General features: G+C 29.5%; 2 protein-coding genes across 5 annotated transcripts in view; one reads left to right on the forward strand and one right to left on the reverse strand.

Annotated features, from left to right (window-relative positions):
• Window positions 1-19,440, forward strand: part of LOC130447421 (guanine nucleotide-releasing factor 2) — a 48,759-nt gene extending 29,319 nt beyond the window's left edge. For 2 of the 4 annotated variants that reach the window (XM_056784231.1, XM_056784234.1), the window contains 7 exons: window positions 1,891-2,469; window positions 2,561-2,575; window positions 8,506-8,674; window positions 8,730-9,089; window positions 9,150-9,428; window positions 14,236-14,367; window positions 14,419-19,440. In XM_056784231.1, coding sequence (XP_056640209.1) covers window positions 1,891-2,469; window positions 2,561-2,575; window positions 8,506-8,674; window positions 8,730-9,089; window positions 9,150-9,428; window positions 14,236-14,367; window positions 14,419-14,554 — 1,670 coding nt within the window. In that variant the 3' untranslated portion in view covers window positions 14,555-19,440. The remainder of the gene's footprint in view (window positions 1-1,890; window positions 2,470-2,560; window positions 2,576-8,505; window positions 8,675-8,729; window positions 9,090-9,149; window positions 9,429-14,235; window positions 14,368-14,418) is intronic. The other 2 variants (XM_056784233.1, XM_056784235.1) reach the window with 1 other exon arrangement.
• Window positions 1-20,551, reverse strand: part of LOC130447422 (uncharacterized) — a 35,503-nt gene extending 14,952 nt beyond the window's left edge. Inside the window, exon 1 of the mRNA XM_056784236.1 lies at window positions 20,394-20,551. The gene's annotated coding sequence lies outside the window, so the exon portion shown is untranslated. The remainder of the gene's footprint in view (window positions 1-20,393) is intronic.
• Between the last annotated feature and the right edge of the window lie 913 nt (window positions 20,552-21,464).

Raw genomic sequence — 21,464 nt, forward strand, 5'->3', positions numbered from 1 at the left:
CGACTTTTCGTTCGTTTTTTTTTCATTTTCATAAAAACTGAGTAGAATTTTTTTCAAAATCACAATTTAGTTGTTAAATACGTGAAAAATATTTTTAAATTATCTTATTTTTTAACTTTTTTGATTTTAAAAAACATTTTTTATTAGTAAATTCGAAATCAATCGTCACATCCACCATAATTGATTTGTTTTTCAATATTTTTATATATATTTCGATATACGAGGGGACTAAGAGAAGAAGCAATTTCAATTTTGTCAAAAACTGTTATAATTTTTCAAAAAACTATATCAAATGAATTAAAATACGACTTTTCGTTCGTTTTTTTTTCATTTTCATAAAAACTGAGTAGAATTTTTTTCAAAATCACAATTTAGTTGTTAAATACGTGAAAAATATTTTTAAATTATCTTATTTTTCAACTTTTTTGATTTTAAAAAACATTTTTTATTAGTAAATTTGAAATCCATGGTCACATCCACCATGATTGATTTGTTTTTCATTATTTTTATATATATTTCGCTATACGAGGGGACTAAGAGAAGAAACAATTTTAATTTTATTAAAAATTGTTATTACTTTTCCAAAAAACTATATAAAATGAATTAAAAAACGATTTTTGTTTGTACTTTTTCATTTTCATCGAAATTTAGAAGAAATTTTTTTCTTAAATTTCAAATTTGGTGGTCAAAATAAGTAAAAAATATTTTTGATTAATTTTTTGACTTTTTTCGATTTTAAAAACCTTTTTAATACAAAAAATGTCAATATTCACAATAATTTATATATTTTTTAATATATTATATTTCTGCATACGAGGGGACCGAAAAGAAATACAATTTCAGTTTATTAAAAAAAAATTTTTTATTCAAAAATTCGAAATTTATTGCAATATCCACCATTTGTTTTTCATTATTTTCACCTACGAGGGGATTAAAAAAGGAAATACTTTTAATTGTATAAAAAAATGTTATTATTTTCAAAAAAAAACTATAAAATGAATTAAAATACGATTTTTGTTTTTATCTTTTCAGTTTCATCGAAATTGAGAAAAATTTTTTTTTACAAATTCCAAATTTAGAGATGAAAATAAGTAAAAAATATTATTGATTCATTTTTTTGACTTTTTTCTATTTTAAAAATCTTTTTTATATAAAAATTCAAAATCCATCTAAATAATCACAATTATTTGTATATATTTTCAATATATTATAATGTATTTCTGCATACGAGGGGGCCAAGTAAAGAAACAATTTCAGTTTACTCAAAAAATACTTTTAATTAAATTTTCTGCTTTATTTGTGATATTAAAAAACTTTTTGTATTTAAAATCCGTCGTTATACCATAATCAGTTCATTTTCATATATATTTCCACATACGAGGGTACCAAAAAAATAAACAAGTTTAATTTCATCGAAAAATGTTGTTATATTTCAAAAATTTCTACAAAATCGATTAAAATACGAGTTTTCGATTGTCTCCACTCATTATCATGGTAATTAAGAAGAATTTTTTTCAAAATCCAAATTCAGTTATCAAAAAACAAAAAAATTATTTCTAATTTAATTTTTTTCTCTAAAAAAAAAATTCCAAATCCCTCTTCATATCTACCAAAATTGTTTTCATATATATTTCCACATACGAGGGAGATAGGAAATGAAATTTTATTATTTTATTTTATTTTCGAATTTTTTTTGTCTTGTGGTTTACGTTATAGAAAAAAAATTAGTTAAGGACATCCTATATACTAGAACAAAACATTAAATAACTGAAAATCTCATTTTCAAATCCTTCTATTCACATACGAACATTATTCGACAGTTTTTTTGACATTTTTCAACTTGCTCGTATTTTTTCGCGGACATCCTGTATACCAAATTTTTTATCGCAGTTATGGCGTACATGGAGATGTTCGGCAACTGTTCCCACACCAACGATCAAGAATTCATGAGACATTCTGTACATATGGTTCAATATACGCAACCGACTGCCGGCGGTTTACCCACCACCCAATCTTGCACGTTCACGCAATCGCATTCGGCGAGTCGCACGTCGCACAGTCACATACAAGTATTAACCCTACCATCAAGATCCGATTCGCCGTCCCCCCTTCATTCCCCCAATTCCCAAACATCGAATAACGCCGCCCTACCCCCTGCTCTACCGCCCAAACAACGACGCAAACAATCGGCGAGAACTCCTCCGCCTACCCCGGTATCGGAACCGAAAAACTCTTCTTCTTCTTCTTCTTCCACTAACAAAGTATTGCCTGATCTATTGGAGCATACGGCCAAGAACGAGGAGAAATCGTCGGAGAGCAGCACGCCATCTTGCGAAGAAGATCTGATGGAGATGCTGAACGTCGATCGGTATTTGACGTGGAAGAAACCGGACGAAGAAGGACCGGATATAAGGGGCGGGCCGATCGATGCTCTGATCATACAAGCGACTAAAGCCACCAAAAATGGAGGTGAGACTCGATTCTTTTTTTCTTTTTTTTTTTTTTTGGATTCGAATTTTATTTTGGAAATTTAACGAAAAATCATTTTCATAAATTGCAGAAGAGAAGGAGAACGGTATGTAGGTTGATTAGTCACTTTATTACGCGATATTATGTTTGTACGAGGGTTGTTTCGTTTGTAGTTGTATTTTTTTGAAAGTTTAGTGCAAAAAAAATTGATTTCGTATTTAGATGATCTATTTATTGTTTTCGGCTGTTTTTATCTCTTCTTCTTTCTTTTTTTCTTATTAAAATAAAAGGGAATATGTTGTATATCAAAAATAACATTTTCGTACACAAAAAATTCTAAAAAAAAACAAATATTTTCATCAAAAGATACAAAAAAAGATTTACATGGAACAATTTGAAAAAAAAACAACTTTTATTGAAAAAGTAATCGAAAAAACACTAATACACGAAAAGAAACCCCCAAAACACGATTTTCATGAAAACAGTCCGGAAAATATTTAGTGAAAAAAAGTGCAAAAAAATGTATAAAGCATTTCGTGGGAAATGTGTCCCAAATCAAACTATTTTCATTATAAAAATCTCGAGAAAAAACGTCTTAAAAACACCATTTTCACGAAAAAAATGTCCAAAAACACAAAATTCCCGAAAAAAAACGTCCTAAAGACACCAATTTCACCAAAAAATGTCCAAAAACACAATATTCCCGAGAAAAAAACGTCCTAAAAATACTATTTTCATCAAAAAATGTCCAAAAACAGAAAATTCCCGAGAAAAAACGTCTTAAAATCACCATTTTCACGAAAAAAATGTCCAAAAACAGAAAATTCCCGAGAAAAAACGTCTTAAATCGCCATTTTCACGAAAAAAATGTCCAAAAACAAAATTCCCGAAAAAAAACGTCCAAAAAAACACCAATTTCACCAAAAAATGTCCAAAAACACAGTATTCTCGAAAAAAACGTCGTAAAAATACTATTTTCACCAAAAAATGTCCAAAAACACAATATTCCCGAGAAAAAACGCCCTAAAAACACCATTTTCACGAAAAAATGTCCAAAAAACACAAAATTCCCGAAAAAAAAAACGTCCAAAAAACACCAATTTCACCAAAAAAATGTCCAAAAACACAGTATTCTCGAAAAAAACGTAAAAATACTATTTTCACCAAAAAATGTTCAAAAACACAAAATTCCCGAGAAAAAACGCCCTAAAAACACCATTTTCACGAAAAAAATGTCCAAAAAACACAAAATTCCCGAAAAAAAAAACGTCCAAAAAACACCAATTTCACCAAAAAATGTCCAAAAACACAGTATTCTCGAAAAAAACGTCGTAAAAATACTATTTTCACCAAAAAATGTCCAAAAACACAATATTCCCGAGAAAAAACGCCCTAAAAACACCATTTTCACGAAAAAATGTCCAAAAAACACAAAATTCCCGAAAAAAAAACGTCCAAAAAACACCAATTTCACCAAAAAATGTCCAAAAACACAGTATTCTCGAGAAAAAACGTCCTAAAAAACACCATTTTCCTGAAAAAATTTTCAAAAACACAATATTCCCGAAAAAAAACGCCCTAAAAACACCATTTTCACGAAAAAAATGTCCAAAAAACACAAAATTCCCGAAAAAAAAACGTCCAAAAAACACCAATTTCACCAAAAAATGTCCAAAAACACAGTATTCTCGAAAAAAACGTCGTAAAAATACTATTTTCACCAAAAAATGTCCAAAAACACAATATTCCCGAGAAAAAACGCCCTAAAAACACCATTTTCACGAAAAAATGTCCAAAAAACACAAAATTCCCGAAAAAAAAACGTCCAAAAAACACCAATTTCACCAAAAAATGTCCAAAAACACAGTATTCTCGAGAAAAAACGTCCTAAAAAACACCATTTTCCTGAAAAAATTTTCAAAAACACAATATTCCCGAAAAAAAAACGCCCTAAAAACACCATTTTCACGAAAAAATGTCCAAAAAACACAAAATTCCCGAAAAAAAAAACGTCCAAAAAACACCAATTTCACCAAAAAATGTCCAAAAACACAGTATTCTCGAAAAAAACGTCGTAAAAATACTATTTTCACCAAAAAATGTCCAAAAACACAATATTCCCGAGAAAAAACGCCCTAAAAACACCATTTTCACGAAAAAATGTCCAAAAAACACAAAATTCCCGAAAAAAAAAACGTCCAAAAAACACCAATTTCACCAAAAAATGTCCAAAAACACAATATTCCCGAGAAAAAACGCCCTAAAAACACCATTTTCACGAAAAAATGTCCAAAAAACACAAAATTCCCGAAAAAAAAACGTCCAAAAAACACCAATTTCACCAAAAAATGTCCAAAAACACAGTATTCTCGAGAAAAAACGTCCTAAAAAACACCATTTTCCTGAAAAAATTTTCAAAAACACAATATTCCCGAAAAAAAACGCCCTAAAAACACCATTTTCACGAAAAAAATGTCCAAAAAACACAAAATTCCCGAAAAAAAAACGTCCAAAAAACACCAATTTCACCAAAAAATGTCCAAAAACACAGTATTCTCGAAAAAAACGTCGTAAAAATACTATTTTCACCAAAAAATGTCCAAAAACACAATATTCCCGAGAAAAAACGCCCTAAAAACACCATTTTCACGAAAAAATGTCCAAAAAACACAAAATTCCCGAAAAAAAAACGTCCAAAAAACACCAATTTCACCAAAAAATGTCCAAAAACACAGTATTCTCGAGAAAAAACGTCCTAAAAAACACCATTTTCCTGAAAAAATTTTCAAAAACACAATATTCCCGAAAAAAAAACGCCCTAAAAACACCATTTTCACGAAAAAATGTCCAAAAAACACAAAATTCCCGAAAAAAAAACGTCCAAAAAACACCAATTTCACCAAAAAATGTCCAAAAACACAGTATTCTCGAAAAAAACGTCGTAAAAATACTATTTTCACCAAAAAATGTCCAAAAACACAATATTCCCGAGAAAAAACGCCCTAAAAACACCATTTTCACGAAAAAATGTCCAAAAAACACAAAATTCCCGAAAAAAAAACGTCCAAAAAACACCAATTTCACCAAAAAATGTCCAAAAACACAGTATTCTCGAGAAAAAACGTCCTAAAAAACACCATTTTCCTGAAAAAATTTTCAAAAACACAATATTCCCGAAAAAAAAACGCCCTAAAAACACCATTTTCACGAAAAAAATGTCCAAAAAACACAAAATTCCCGAAAAAAAAACGTCCAAAAAACACCAATTTCACCAAAAAATGTCCAAAAACACAGTATTCTCGAAAAAAACGTCGTAAAAATACTATTTTCACCAAAAAATGTCCAAAAACACAATATTCCCGAGAAAAAACGCCCTAAAAACACCATTTTCACGAAAAAATGTCCAAAAAACACAAAATTCCCGAAAAAAAAAACGTCCAAAAAACACCAATTTCACCAAAAAATGTCCAAAAACACAGTATTCTCGAGAAAAAACGTCCTAAAAAACACCATTTTCCTGAAAAAATTTTCAAAAACACAATATTCCCGAAAAAAAACGCCCTAAAAACACCATTTTCACGAAAAAATGTCCAAAAAACACAAAATTCCCGAAAAAAAAAACGTCCAAAAAACACCAATTTCACCAAAAAATGTCCAAAAACACAGTATTCTCGAAAAAAACGTCGTAAAAATACTATTTTCACCAAAAAATGTCCAAAAACACAATATTCCCGAGAAAAAACGCCCTAAAAACACCATTTTCACGAAAAAATGTCCAAAAAACACAAAATTCCCGAAAAAAAAAACGTCCAAAAAACACCAATTTCACCAAAAAATGTCCAAAAACACAGTATTCTCGAGAAAAAAACGTCCTAAAAAACACCATTTTCCTGAAAAAATTTTCAAAAACACAATATTCCCGAAAAAAAAAACGTCCTAAAAACACTATTTTCACCAAAAAATGTCCAAAAACACAATATTCCCGAGAAAAAACGTCCTAAAACCACCATTTTCACGAAAAAATGCCCAAAAACACAATTTTCATGAAAAAATCCAAAAATTATCATTGTCAATGGAATAATAATGAACAATTTCAAATGAAAATAATTTCAAAAAACACTTTTTCAAAAAGAAAAGCTCTCGAAACACCATATATCTCTATAAGCTCCAATTTCTTTGGAAGAATCCCAGAACTTACCGTTTTCATTAGAAAAGATTCCAAAAAAAACACCATTCCATAAAAACACATTTCTCATGTGTATAATAATGTGTAAAAAAAATGTACAAAAAAATACCATTTTTAAGCAAAAATCGCCATATTTTCATTAACACATTTTCCCATTTTTAGCGAAAAAAGCTTCTCAAAAAACAAAAACCCCCCAAAACACCATTTCCATAAAAAAGAACTGTTTCAAAAAACACTATTTCAAGAAAAAACCTTTTAAAAAACACTATTTAAAAAAAATTATTATTTCATTCAAAAATACGCCTTTTTGGAAGAAAACCAACAATTATTTAAAAACGTGAAAAAAGCTTCTCAGAAAAACATTTTTTCAGAAAAGAAACTCAAAAAAAAGCATCGATTTAATGTGAAAATTTTTCGAAAAACAAAACAAATTTCCTTCAAAAACAAATCCCAACAACACTATTCCGTAAAAAACCCAAAACCACAATTTCCATTAAAAAAAAACGTCTGAAAAGACACCATTTCATGAAAAAACACTATTTTCAATGAAAAATATACAAAAAAATACCATTTTTAAGCAAAAATCGCCTTATTCCATCAAAACATTTTCCCATTTTTAGTGAAAAAATCTCAAAAAACAAAAACCCCTCCCCAAAACACCCTTTCCATAAAAAAGGAACTGTTTCAAAAAACATTATTTCAAGAAAAAAAAACCTTTTAAAAAACACTATTTTCAAAAAAAAATTTTATTTCATTTAAAAATACGCCTTTTTGGAAAAAACCAAAAATTATTTAAAAACGTGGGAAAAACTTCTCAGAAAAACAATTTTTCAAAAAAAAACTTCACTTTCGTGTGAAAATTTTTCGAAAAACAAAACAAATTTTCTTCAAAAACAACAACACTATTCCGTAAATAAATCCAAAACACCATTTCCATTTAAAAAAAAAAACGTCTGAAAAGACACCATTTCATGAAAAAAACACTATTTTCAATGAAAAATATACAAAAAAATACCATTTTTAAGCAAAAATCGCTTTATTCCATCAAAACATTTTCCCATTTTTAGTGAAAAAATCTCAAAAAACAAAAACCCCTCCCCAAAACACCCTTTCCATAAAAAAGAACTGTTTCAAAAAACATTATTTCAAGAAAAAAAAACCTTTTAAAAAACACTATTTTAAAAAAAAAAATTATTTCATTTAAAAATACGCCTTTTTGGAAAAAACCAAAAATAATTTAAAAACGTGGGAAAAACTTCTCAGAAAAACAATTTTTCAAAAAAAAACTTCACTTTCGTGTGAAAATTTTTCGAAAAACAAAACAAATTTTCTTCAAAAACAACAACACTATTCCGTAAATAAATCCAAAACACCATTTCCATTTAAAAAAAAAAACGTCTGAAAAAACACCATTTCATGAAAAAACCATTTTTAATGAAAAAAAAAAAACAAAATCGAGCAAAAAAAATACATTTTCGTATAAGAAATCCAAAATATAAAATAATTTTCACGCACATCCGAAATTTAATCAATTTTTTTCACACATCCATCTTTAAATGAATTACGAGGGAAGCTTGAAACGTTATAAAACAACTCGACAATTTTCGATAGCACCCGCCATTTTGATCTTACAACTCGTATACTACCATCCACCACCAAAACTAATTATTCCCTTTTATAATTTACCTATTGTACATACTCTCTTCAATCAACTACGAGGGTAAGATGATATTTCCATTTACGTAATTTCTTGGTAGAGTATACACACGCAGTAGCCAATTTTCGCTTCGTAAATCGATTCCCATCAAAATTTTCAATATCACCCTAAGAAAAAACGTTCGATTTTCCAGTATTCATGTACCAAGAGGCTTTCCTAACGACGTACAGAACATTCATATCCCCCCACGACCTCATAACCAAACTAATCCGAAGATACAACCACTTCTACTACCAACAAGACAAAAAGCCCCGATCGCGCGAAGCCTTCGCTCTAATAGTGCGAGCCGTCAGCGATCTAACGTAAGAATCCCATCGATCGCCGTATTTACCCGATTAAATCGATAAAAATTTTCAGAAGCCTCGATCTAACCGAAGATCTCCAACTCAAACTTATGGATTTCGTCCAACAGCTCATCTCCTGCGGCGAATTAACACTAGCCAAGGCGCTGCGCGTCAAACACCTCCAACGACACGAGGCCAAACAACATTCGATGAAATACGCGAACGTCGTCGCTTCGTTATCGTTGCACAACAGAAATTCGACGTTGTTGTGCTTCAAATCCGAGCAAATAGCCGAGCAAATGACGCTGCTCGACGCCGAGCTCTTCATGAAAATCGAAATACCGGAAGTGCTGATTTGGGCGCAGGAGCAGAACGAAGAGCGCAGCCCGAATCTGACGAAATTCACCGAACACTTCAACAAAATGTCTTATTGGTAAATAACGGATTGTATCGCGTTACGCGACCCCCGTATATCTGTTATTGTCGTTTTTAGGGCGAGAACGAAAATATTGACGGCCGATGGGAAGGACGCGAGGGAAAAGTACTTCGCCAAATTTATCAAAATAATGAAACACCTGAGGAAGATCAACAATTTTAATTCGTATTTGGCGCTGTTGTCGGCTTTGGATTCGGCGCCGGTTCGAAGATTGGAATGGCAGAAACAAGTCCAGGAAGGACTCAAAGAATATTGCGCTCTCATCGATAGTTCTTCCAGTTTTAGGGCGTACAGGATGGCTCTGGCGGAAACGCAACCGCCCTGTATACCCTACATGTGAGTATTCGAATATTGGCGATTTGTTTCGGGACGTACCGTATAATTGGACGTCGTTTTTGTTTACGCGACTAGGGAAACGTCTTTTTGATTATTTTTCGCTTCGTTTCTAACGATAAATTCATCGATTTAAGTTGAAATATAACGTTTTTCTTATTCCGTAGTGTTTTACTGCCTTTAAAACACGTGTTTTATTGGTAAAAACTACTTTCGTCTAGGTCTAACCACTATGTTTGCAGATAATTTTTTGTTTTCTTGGATTTCATTTAGTTTCGTTTATCTCCGGTTTATAAAGAATGAAATTTTTCATCCCACAGTGTTTTACGGACATTAAAACACCTGTTTTATTGGTAAATATAGTTTGCTCTCGATATACAATCTATTTTCTGTATTTTATTTTCTTTTTGTTCAACCTCCGTAGATAAAAAATGAAATTTTTCGACCCACAGTGTTTTAAGGACATTAAAACACCTGTTTTATTGGTAAATATTGTTTGTTCTCGATATACAAACTATTTTCTGTATTTTATCTTCTTTTTGTTCAACCTCCGTAGATAAAAAATGAAATTTTTCGACCCACAGTGTTTTAAGGACATTAAAACACCTGTTTTATTGGTAAATATTGTTTGTTCTCGATATACAAACTATTTTCTGTATTTTATCTTCTTTTTGTTCAACCTCCGTAGATAAAAAATGAAATTTTTCGACCCACAGTGTTTTAAGGACATTAAAACACCTGTTTTATTGGTAAATATTGTTTGTTCTCGATATACAAACTATTTTCTGTATTTTATCTTCTTTTTGTTCAACCTCCGTAGATAAAAAATGAAATTTTTCGACCCACAGTGTTTTAAGGACATTAAAACACCTGTTTTATTGGTAAATATTGTTTGTTCTCGATATACAAACTATTTTCTGTATTTTATCTTCTTTTTGTTCAACCTCCGTAGATAAAAAATGAAATTTTTCGACCCACAGTGTTTTAAGGACATTAAAACACCTGTTTTATTGGTAAATATTGTTTGTTCTCGATATACAAACTATTTTCTGTATTTTATCTTCTTTTTGTTCAACCTCGGTAGATAAAAAATGAAATTTTTCGTCCTACAGTGTTTTACGGACATTAAAACACCTGTTTAATTGGTAAATATTGTTTGTTCTCGATATACAATTCATTTTAAGAAGCATTCTCCTATTTTGTGTATTTTATATTCTTTTTGTTCAACCTTGGTAGATAAAAAATGAAATTTTTCATCCCACAGTTTTTTACGGGCATTAAAACACCTGTTTTATTGGTAAACATTGTTTGTTCTGGATATACAAACTATTTTCTGTATTTTATATTCTTTTTGTTCAACCTCGGTAGATAAAAAATGAAATTTTTCATCCCACAGTGTTTTACGGGCATTAAAACACCTGTTTTATTGGTAAATATTGTTTGTTCTCGATATACAATTCATTTTAAGAAGCATTCTCTTATTTTCTGTATTTTATATTCTTTTTGCTCAACCTCGGTAGATAAAAAATGAAATTTTTCGACCCACAGTGTTTTACGGGCATTAAAACACCTGTTTTATTGGTAAATATTGTTTGTTCTCGATATACAAACTATTTTCTGTATTTTATCTTCTTTTTGTTCAACCTCCGTAGATAAAAAATGAAATTTTTCGTCCTACAATGTTTTACGGACATTAAAACACCTCTTTTATTGGTAAATATAGTTTCCTCTCGATATACAATTCATTTTAAGAAACATTCTCCTATTTTGTGTATTTTATATTCTTTTTGTTCAACCTTGGTAGATAAAAAATGAAATTTTTCATCCCACAGTTTTTTACGGGCATTAAAACACCTGTTTTATTGGTAAATATTGTTTGTTCTCGATATACAAACTATTTTCTGTATTTTATATTCTTTTTGTTCAACCTCGGTAGATAAAAAATGAAATTTTTCATCCCACAGTGTTTTACGGGCATTAAAACACCTGTTTTATTGGTAAATATTGTTTGTTCTCGATATACAATTCATTTTAAGAAGCATTCTCTTATTTTCTGTATTTTATATTCTTTTTGCTCAACCTCGGTAGATAAAAAATGAAATTTTTCGACCCACAGTGTTTTACGGGCATTAAAACACCTGTTTTATTGGTAAACATTGTTTGTTCTGGATATACAATCTATTTTCTGTATTTTATATTCTTTTTGTTCAACCTCGGTAGATAAAAAATAAAATTTTTCATCCCACAGTGTTTTACGGGCATTAAAACACCTGTTTTATTGGTAAATATTGTTTGTTCTCGATATACAATTCATTTTAAGAAGCATTCTCTTATTTTCTGTATTTTATATTCTTTTTGCTCAACCTCGGTAGATAAAAAATGAAATTTTTCGACCCACAGTGTTTTACGGGCATTAAAACACCTGTTTTATTGGTAAACATTGTTTGTTCTGGATATACAATCTATTTTCTGTATTTTATCTTCTTTTTGTTCAACCTCCGTAGATAAAAAATGAAATTTTTCGTCCCACAGTGTTTTACGGACATTAAAACACCTGTTTTATTGGTAAATATTGTTTGTTCTCGATATACAAACTATTTTCTGTATTTTATCTTCTTTTTGTTCAACCTCGGTAGATTCAAAAATAAAATTTTTCGTCCTACAGTGTTTGACGGGCATTAAAACACCTCTTTTATTGGTAAATATAGTTTCCTCTCGATATACAATTCATTTTAAGAAGCATTCTCCTATTTTGTGTATTTTATATTCTTTTTGTTCAACCTTGGTAGATAAAAAATGAAATTTTTCATCCCACAGTGTTTTACGGGCATTAAAACACCTGTTTTATTGGTAAACATTGTTTGTTCTGGATATACAATCTATTTTCTGTATTTTATCTTCTTTTTGTTCAACCTCGGTAGATTCAAAAATAAAATTTTTCGTCCTACAGTGTTTTACGGGCATTAAAACACCTGTTTTATTGGTAAATATTGTTTGTTCTCGATATACAATTCATTTTAAGAAGCATTCTCTTATTTTCTGTATTTTATATTCTTTTTGCTCAACCTCGGTAGATAAAAAATGAAATTTTTCGTCCCACAGTGTTTTACGGGCATTAAAACACCTGTTTTATTGGTAAACATTGTTTGTTCTGGATATACAAACTATTTTCTGTATTTTATTTTCTTTTTGCTCAACCTCGGTAGATAAAAAAATGAAATTTTTCGTCCTACAGTGTTTTACGGACATTAAAACACCTGTTTTATTGGTAAATATAGTTTCCTCTCGATATACAATTCATTTTAAGAAGCATTCTCTTATTTTCTGTATTTTATATTCTTTTTGCTCAACCTCGGTAGATAAAAAATAAAATTTTTCGTCTTACAGTGTTTTACGGGCATTAAAACACCTGTTTTATTGGTAAACATTGTTTGTTCTGGATATACAATCTATTTTCTGTATTTTAACTTCTTTTTGATCAACCTCGGTAGATTCAAAAATAAAATTTTTCGTCTTACAGTGTTTGACGGGCATTAAAACACCTGTTTTATTGGTAAATATTGTTTGTTCTCGATATACAAACTATTTTCTGTATTTTATCTTCTTTTTGTTCAACCTCGGTAGATAAAAAATGAAATTTTTCGTCCTACAGTGTTTTACGGACATTAAAACACCTGTTTAATTGGTAAATATTGTTTGTTCTCGATATACAATTCATTTTAAGAAGCATTCTCTTATTTTCTGTATTTTATATTCTTTTTGTTCAACCTCGGTAGATAAAAAATGAAATTTTTCGTCCTACAGTGTTTTACGGACATTAAAACACCTGTTTTATTGGTAAATATTGTTTGTTCTGGATATACAATCTATTTTCTGTATTTTATCTTCTTTTTGTTCAACCTCGGTAGATTCAAAAATAAAATTTTTCGTCTTACAGTGTTTGACGGACATTAAAACACCTGTTTTATTGGTAAATATAGTTTCCTCTCGATATACAATTCATTTTAAGAAGCATTCTCTTATTTTCTGTATTTTATATTCTTTTTGCTCAACCTCGGTAGATAAAAAATGAAATTTTTCGTCCCACAGTGTTTTACGGGCATTAAAACACCTGTTTTATTGGTAAATATTGTTTGTTCTCGATATACAATCTATTTTCTGTATTTTATTTTCTTTTTGCTCAACCTCGGTAGATAAAAAATGAAATTTTTCGTCTCACAGTGTTTTACGGGCATTAAAACACCTGTTTTATCGGCATATATAATTTGTTTTATAGGTATATAAACTGTTTTAAAGAATATTTTGTGATTTAACTTATTTTCGTTCACCCCAGGTATATAAATTGTCTCAGTGTATTATTACTAATAGTTTCATTGATATTGGAAAAGAAAATTCAAAAAGAAACAAAAAATTTGGTTTCCAACAAATATTTCATTCATTTTTCTACAAAAACATCTTAATTTCAGCTACGAGGGTGGCTTAGAGAGTTGTGCTCAGCCCAAATTTTGAAATGTGTCACATTCTTGAACTAATTTAACATTGTGCACTATTTTTTTGAAAAAAAAAAAACAAAAAATTTGATCCCACATCACGTTTCATATAATTTTTTAACAAATATCCGAATTTCCGCTACGAGGGTGGCTTAGAAAGTCGTGTTCGGTTCATTTTTAAAAATTGACACATTCTTGAAACAATTTTAATTTTTGCACAATTTTTTTTTAAAAAAAAGTTGAAAAAAACATTTTTTGTTTATATTGCATGCCCTCCGACTCAAATTAAAAAACTGATTTTTAAAAAAATCTACCTACAGAGGTCTGGTCCTGCAGGATTTAACTTTCGTCCACATAGGAAACAGCAATTCATTACCAGACGGTTCGATAAATTTCTCCAAAAGATGGCAGCAATTCAATATAGTCGAAAACATGAAAAAATTCAAAAAATCGTAAGTAAAATACAGGGTGTCGACAAAAATTCTATTTCCGCTCGTTTTCAGGACGTACACGTTCAAGAAACAAGAAAAAATCATCACGTTCTTTCAAAATTTCGACGATTTCATCGGCGAAGACGCCATGTGGAAACTATCGGAAACCATAAAACCACGCGGCAAAAAAAACCACAACCGAGATTAAAAGACTACAAAGCAATATATTGAAATTTAAAAAAAAATTATATACACTTAGTGCAATTATGGTTTTGAAGGTGCCTAAACGATTTTTTCCCTATAATTTCCACGGGTCGAAAAAAAGTCGGCTGGGATAATACTTTTTCTCGCACCCCCCGTATAATCAACATCACGTAAACCGGAACCAAAAATCGCCCTGTATACTAATCGTTTATTTTTTTCTTAGCGATTATTTGTTACTGATGTAACATACAGGGTGTTTCAATTATTAGAAATCGATTTAATGGTTGACGTGTCCTTTTTTTTTCTATTTTTTTTTTTCGAAATTGGCATTTGTGTTGGATAAATTGAAACAATGAATTCAGGCATCGAATTTCATCGGGATTTGTATTTTTTATTTTATTTTTTTTTTCTTTTCGTTTCTTTTTCGCGATTTAAAACAATTTTTAACCGAAGACTGATTGTTCTTAAGGAAGGGGAGTGTTTTCGTCGAAACGTCGACGAGGTTTTCGTACTGCGATTTAGGAAAACGAAGTTCGAAAACGTTGTCGACGTTTCGAATAGTAAATTAAGCGAAATCGGTGTTAGATTTAAAAAAAAACTACCTTAGTTCAATGTATTTGGTGAACAATCGAAACGAAACGTTTTTTCCGCTCCATTTTTGGAAAATTCGCGCATTTTCCAGCAGATTTTCTTTTCTTTGGTTTGTTTCTTCATATTAAATCAAAATGAAGTTTTGAACTTTTTTACATAACGTTTGGAATCAATGAAAAAATTGATTTTTTCTCATATAAATAATTTTTTCTTAATTATTTTAAGCGCCATTTTCCTGTATTCGATAATTGCTAGTTTATCAAATTTTCCAGCCTGCTCCCATTTTGAATCCCGAATTTTTTACCTGTTTTAATGGTATTTTTGTTATACTCTCTTTGGACGCCATTTTTCATTATATAATTTTAATTACACTCCTCGTATATTACGAATTTAACTTGAATTTGAACAGAAATTGACAATTTTTTGTTCCACGGTGTTTTACGACTCTTAAAACACAGTTTCATTGATCTAGACCATTTTTTTGGTTTCTTTTCGAAAAAATTTATTATTGATATAATTCTTTTTTTCCCTGGTATATTGCGAACCTACCTATGATTTGATAAAATCATATTTTTTTCCCACCACAATGTTTTACGACTCTTAAAACACTAGTTTTATTGATCCAGATCATTTTTGCTTCATTATAAATTCTTTTATTGCTTTCTATGATTTAATTCATCATATTCCCCTTGTATATTGAGAATTTAACTTGGATTTAAGTAGAAAATAACAAATTTTTCCTCCTACGATGTTTTAAGACTCTTAAAACACTAGTTTTATTGATCCAGATCATTTTTGCTTCATTATAAATTCTTTTATTGCTTTCTATGATTTAATTCATCATATTCCCCTTGTATATTAAGAATTCAACTTGGATTTAAGTAGAAAATAACAAATTTTTCCTCCTACGATGTTTTAAGACTCTTAAAACACTAGTTTTATTGATCCAGATCATTTTTGCTTCATTATAAATTCTTTTATTGATTTCTATGATTTAATTCATCATATTCCCCTTGTATATTAAGAATTCAACTTGGATTTAAGTAGAAAATAACAAAATTTTCCTCCCACAATGTTTTACGACTCTTAAAACACTAGTTTTATTGATCCAGATCATTTTTGCTTCATTATAAATTCTTTTATTGCATTCTATGATTTAATTCATCATATTCCCCTTGTATATTAAGAATTCAACTTGGATTTAAGTAGAAAATAACAAAATTTTCCTCCCACAATGTTTTACGACTCTTAAAACACTAGTTTTATTGATTCAGATCATTTTTGCTTCATTATAAATTCTTTTATTGCTTTCTATGATTTAATTCATCATATTCCCCTTGTATATTAAGAATTCAACTTGGATTTAAGTAGAAAATAACAAAATTTTCCTCCCACAATGTTTTACGACTCTTAAAACACTAGTTTTATTGATCCAGATCATTTTTGCTTCATTATAAATTCTTTTATTGCTTTCTATGATTTAATTCATCATATTCCCCTTGTATATTGAGAATTTAACTTGGATTTAAGTAGAAAATAACAAATTTTTCAACCCACAATGTTTTACGACTCTTAAAACACTAGTTTTATTGATCCAGATCATTTTTGCTTCATTATAAATTCTTTTATTGCTTTCTATGATTTAATTCATCATATTCCCCTTGTATATTAAGAATTCAACTTGGATTTAAGTAGAAAATAACAAAATTTTCCTCCCAGAATGTTTTACGACTCTTAAAACACTAGTTTTATCGATTCAAACAATTTTTAGTATCTTTTCGAATACATTCATTGTTTCCTATAATTAAATTTCCCTTCATTCCCTCGTACATTGTTTTTCAACGATGTTAGTGAATTTTTTCGTTCACTTACGTCACATCTGGTGTCGAATTGTGTTAGAAAAAAAACTACAAATTTCAATTGTTCATCAGAATTAACTCTTTAGAAGGCCTAACTAAAATATAAGCTAACAAATAAAAAAAAAATGTAAACTGCTCTCGTAGAGAAAAATACGTTCAGTTGCCATATTTTTTAGAAAAATTTGCCACTAGTCCATTTCAAAATGCTAAAAATAACCTAACCTAATATTTTCGAATGAATTTTAAGAGCGAATCTTTTTAATTGGCTCACTTTTAAGGGAAAAGCTTCTAAAAAAGAAAATTTTACTGCACAATTATATTTTGGTAAAGAAAAATCTTAAATTTATCTTCCTATCCGGTCTAAAACATTTTTTTTTATCAAATTATTGTACATACTTTCACAATTCTTCAAATAAATCTTTGATTTAATTTTTCTATTGTTGAAAACAATCGCACAATCCCCCGTATATAACCCCTATCAAGTCAATTAAATAACTAAAACGTCTTTAATCAAAAGGAATTTTGTTTTGTTACATTATTTGTTCTATACCGATACCTCTTGCATCTATCTTATTCATGACTACACCTAAAACAAACCTTCTGGTACCCCTTTTGACCAAACTACTTCTTTTAAACAATTTTTACACTCCAATCTAATTTTTTACATCATTTTGTCTCACATAATATTACTATGTACATCCTCTGTACATTATCTTCAACGTAAAACCCTTCTGGTACCTCTATTATCGCCTGTAGCAAATTCTTCTTATCTTCTACGGAACCACATATATCAACAAACCTCTGGTACCTCTATAATGGCAGTCTATGATATCTTGAGAATGTTTGTATTAAAACTGCGAGCCTCGCAAACTTTCTGATACCTCTATTGGTACCCTTTTATAACTTTTGGACGTATTCTTCAGTTTTGTGTCTCGTACGAGTTTAATGGTACCTCTCTTATCTGTCTGTAACGAATTCTATTCACCTGCTACGCAACTACGTATCTGGTACTTCTCTAATTATAACATGTGACATTTTTGCGGTACTTTGTAACCACTTTTGGTTGTATGTCGCCTACAAACTTAATGGTGCCCCTCTTATCTGTCTATTGATACTTTGTGATACTTTCTAAACGTTTTCTGGTACCTCTTTTAACAATTTCTGGGTACACGTTTCGAAATCATGTTTCATAAAAACCTTCTGGTATCTCTGTTGGTACTTTATGATAATTTCTAAACGTTTTACTCAGTTCTATGTCTTTTACATACCTTCTGGTACCTCTTTTAACAATTTCTGGGTACACGTTTCGAAATCATGTTTCATAAAAACCTTCTGGTATCTCTGTTGGTACTTTATGATAATTTCTAAACGTTTTACTCAGTTCTATGTCTTTTACAAACCTTCTGGTACCTCTTTTAACAATTTCTGGGTACACGTTTCGAAATCATGTTTCATAAAAACCTTCTGGTACCTCTATTAGTACTTTGTGATAATTTCTAGGCGTTTTCGTCAGTTCTATGTCTTTTACAAACTTTCTGGTACCTCAATTGGCACTTTGTGATAATTGTTGGAGGTTTTTTCCAAGCTCTGTTAGTTGTATAAACTTTCTGATACCTATGTAAGCTCATTCAACAATTTCTGAGCATCGACTTCGAAAGTTTGTGTTATCCAAATCTAATTTGTCGTAGCATAACAGGAATGACTTAAATATGTTGAAATTTGCAGTATATTGGACCATTTCGACTACTTCGTGAAACCGCACAACCTTACATATCAAAAATTAAAACCAGAAGTAGTTGTTCGTTTCCAAGCCCCTCGTAACTAGTCTCCAGGAGTCGCTTCCTTAACATAGCAAGCAAAAACTGGTTCCAAATTTGTTATCTAGATTTTAATTGACGCTCCTGGTAGTTTTTCTTTCGCGATGTAGGAAAAAAATATTTGAAAAAGTATTTACGACATTTTAATCAACTTATTCGTTTTTTTTATTCCAATTCTGTACTTTTTCTGATGAAAAAAAAAAACAATAAAAACGAGTTGTGTCGTTAATATCTATCATTTGGCAACCCTGTATATTAAACATTTCAAAAATGTCGTTTCTACTTCGAATTTCTCACATGTTTCTGTATTATCTGTGATCTTATTTTAATTTTTTTTTTCATTTTGTTTATTTATTATAACATATTTGTTGTATATAACATATTTTTCGGAAAATTTCAAATTTTCCATCGACGCTAATTTTTTTTATGTAAATTTGAATTAAAAGTGCCATTTTTTTGTTTCGTTTTTCAGATTTGCTTTAAAATTTGTACATACTGTATAATATTGTTTAAACATTATTTTTTTTTTCGATTACATAGATTTTTTTAGTATGCTTTTAACATTATATATATGTTGGTGTGATAACATATTCCTAAGTACCTAAATACAGTGTGTGATAAAACTTCCGACTTTCATTTATTCATCCCTAACCAAATTATTAATACTAGTGCCACCTACGGGTATAACGCGAAACTACTAAGAAAGGTATAAACGATTATTAACAATATCGGTATTACAGTTTCTTTTTAAAGTGAAGATTAGTTCTATAAAATATAAAAAGTTGGTAATTACAGATTTCTACAAAAGTAAATTACAGTTTCCGATAAAAGTCAATGAATATTACAGTTTTCTATATAAGATAATATAGATATCGATAAGAATTGGTAATTACAGATTTCTACAAAAGTAAATTACAGTTTCCGATAAAAGTATGTCGATATTACAGTTTTCTATAATGGAGATGGAGATTTCTACAAAATTCGGTAATTATAGATTTCTATTATGAGAAACGGTATCCCCAGAAAATAATACATGATGAATTGTTAATTGCTTTATTTAATCACAGATGGCGTTGTAGATCACTGATTTTCATCTAAAATTTCAATTTGGCAACATGTAGGGGGCTTTACTAATATTTTGATATTCGTCAGGAACAATTGAAAAAATTTCAAATAATTTACGATTTTTTTTCATACTAAATACACTGTTTACAATACCACTCACATTTACACTATTTGACTCGCGTTTCGATAACCAAGTTATCGTCTTCAGAGACTGAAGGTAAACAGTCTACCTTGACAGTGTAATTGTGAGTGTTGGTGTAGTGGTAGTATAAGCAGTGTATTCAGTACGTAATTCCATATATTTAAAAATATTGTAAAAACACTAATTTTTTTAATAAAATGAGATTTAACCATATTTTCAACATTTATCAAGAGTGGATGCAATGTTTTTGTATTAAGATCGCGATCTTAGGTCGATTTCAAATAAAAAAAAATATGTATAAAAATGCCTATCATCAATAAATATAACATAGTGACATGCTACTCTTAATAAAAATATAAAAATAAATACTTAGTTTTGATTATATCCAACGGCCATCTTGTAAAACGTTCCAGATCATTTTGAAGACACAGGAATAAATGCATTACGCTACTCAACTCGTAATATAAGACACAATATTTATTTTAAAAATTTCACTACACAAAACAAATCATCACTTATATCACTATAATTATGTAAATTATCACAAACACAACAAAATTATACATCGCGTCGTTATATTTCACAATCGTTATGATACGACAACCGGAACTGGAATGAAGGTTGTACTACCAACATAAAATTATTCACTTGTACCAACTGTATGCCGACAAATCCAGAAAATACCTTGATACGTCTATAATCAGCGATTTTTATTATTAAATAAAAGACGTTTTAATCATAAATGTATTGTTTTTACTAAAAAAAATTGTTACGGACCTGTACTGAACAATTATGCGTTGCACTTAATCTATATAAGTATATTTAAATATTTAAAATGCTTCGGATTCTTACAAAGTTGCATATAAATATTTAAAAATTATGTCACGAACTTATTCTTTATAAATATGCGTTCCAAATAATTTAAATTCTAGTATTGAATGAACATTAATTATTGTTATGATATTCGTATTAGAATATTTGTGAACCAGCCTTAAAATTAATAAAACAGTTTCCACTACAGAATTAAATAAGTGAGGTTAAGTATTCGTGCCGGTGTATGATTAAAATCTTAATATGTATACAAATTTGTGTTATGTAATAAATAATAAACATAAATTTATATTTTTTTATAAACACTTTATGCGGTTGTATGTTAGAGCAGACCAAATTTTCACCTACTAAAAACAATTAACTTAATCTTAGCGTATTTATCAAAATGTCTGTTTATATTTCACTGTCTGAATCAAGTTCAAACATACAAAAATACTTTTAAAATTAATTCTTATTAATAATTTACAAATATTTTTGAATAATAAAGTGTTTATAAAAAGATTTTCGACGAGTGACGCAATTTTATCAAATACAGTGTGTACAAAAAGTGTTGTATAATATATCGCTATAAATTATACTCAATCGGAAACTATACAGGGTGTATTAAAT

Source organism: Diorhabda sublineata, chromosome 8 (assembly GCF_026230105.1).
Source record: "Diorhabda sublineata isolate icDioSubl1.1 chromosome 8, icDioSubl1.1, whole genome shotgun sequence".
In the NCBI taxonomy this organism is placed as follows: domain Eukaryota; kingdom Metazoa; phylum Arthropoda; class Insecta; order Coleoptera; family Chrysomelidae; genus Diorhabda; species Diorhabda sublineata.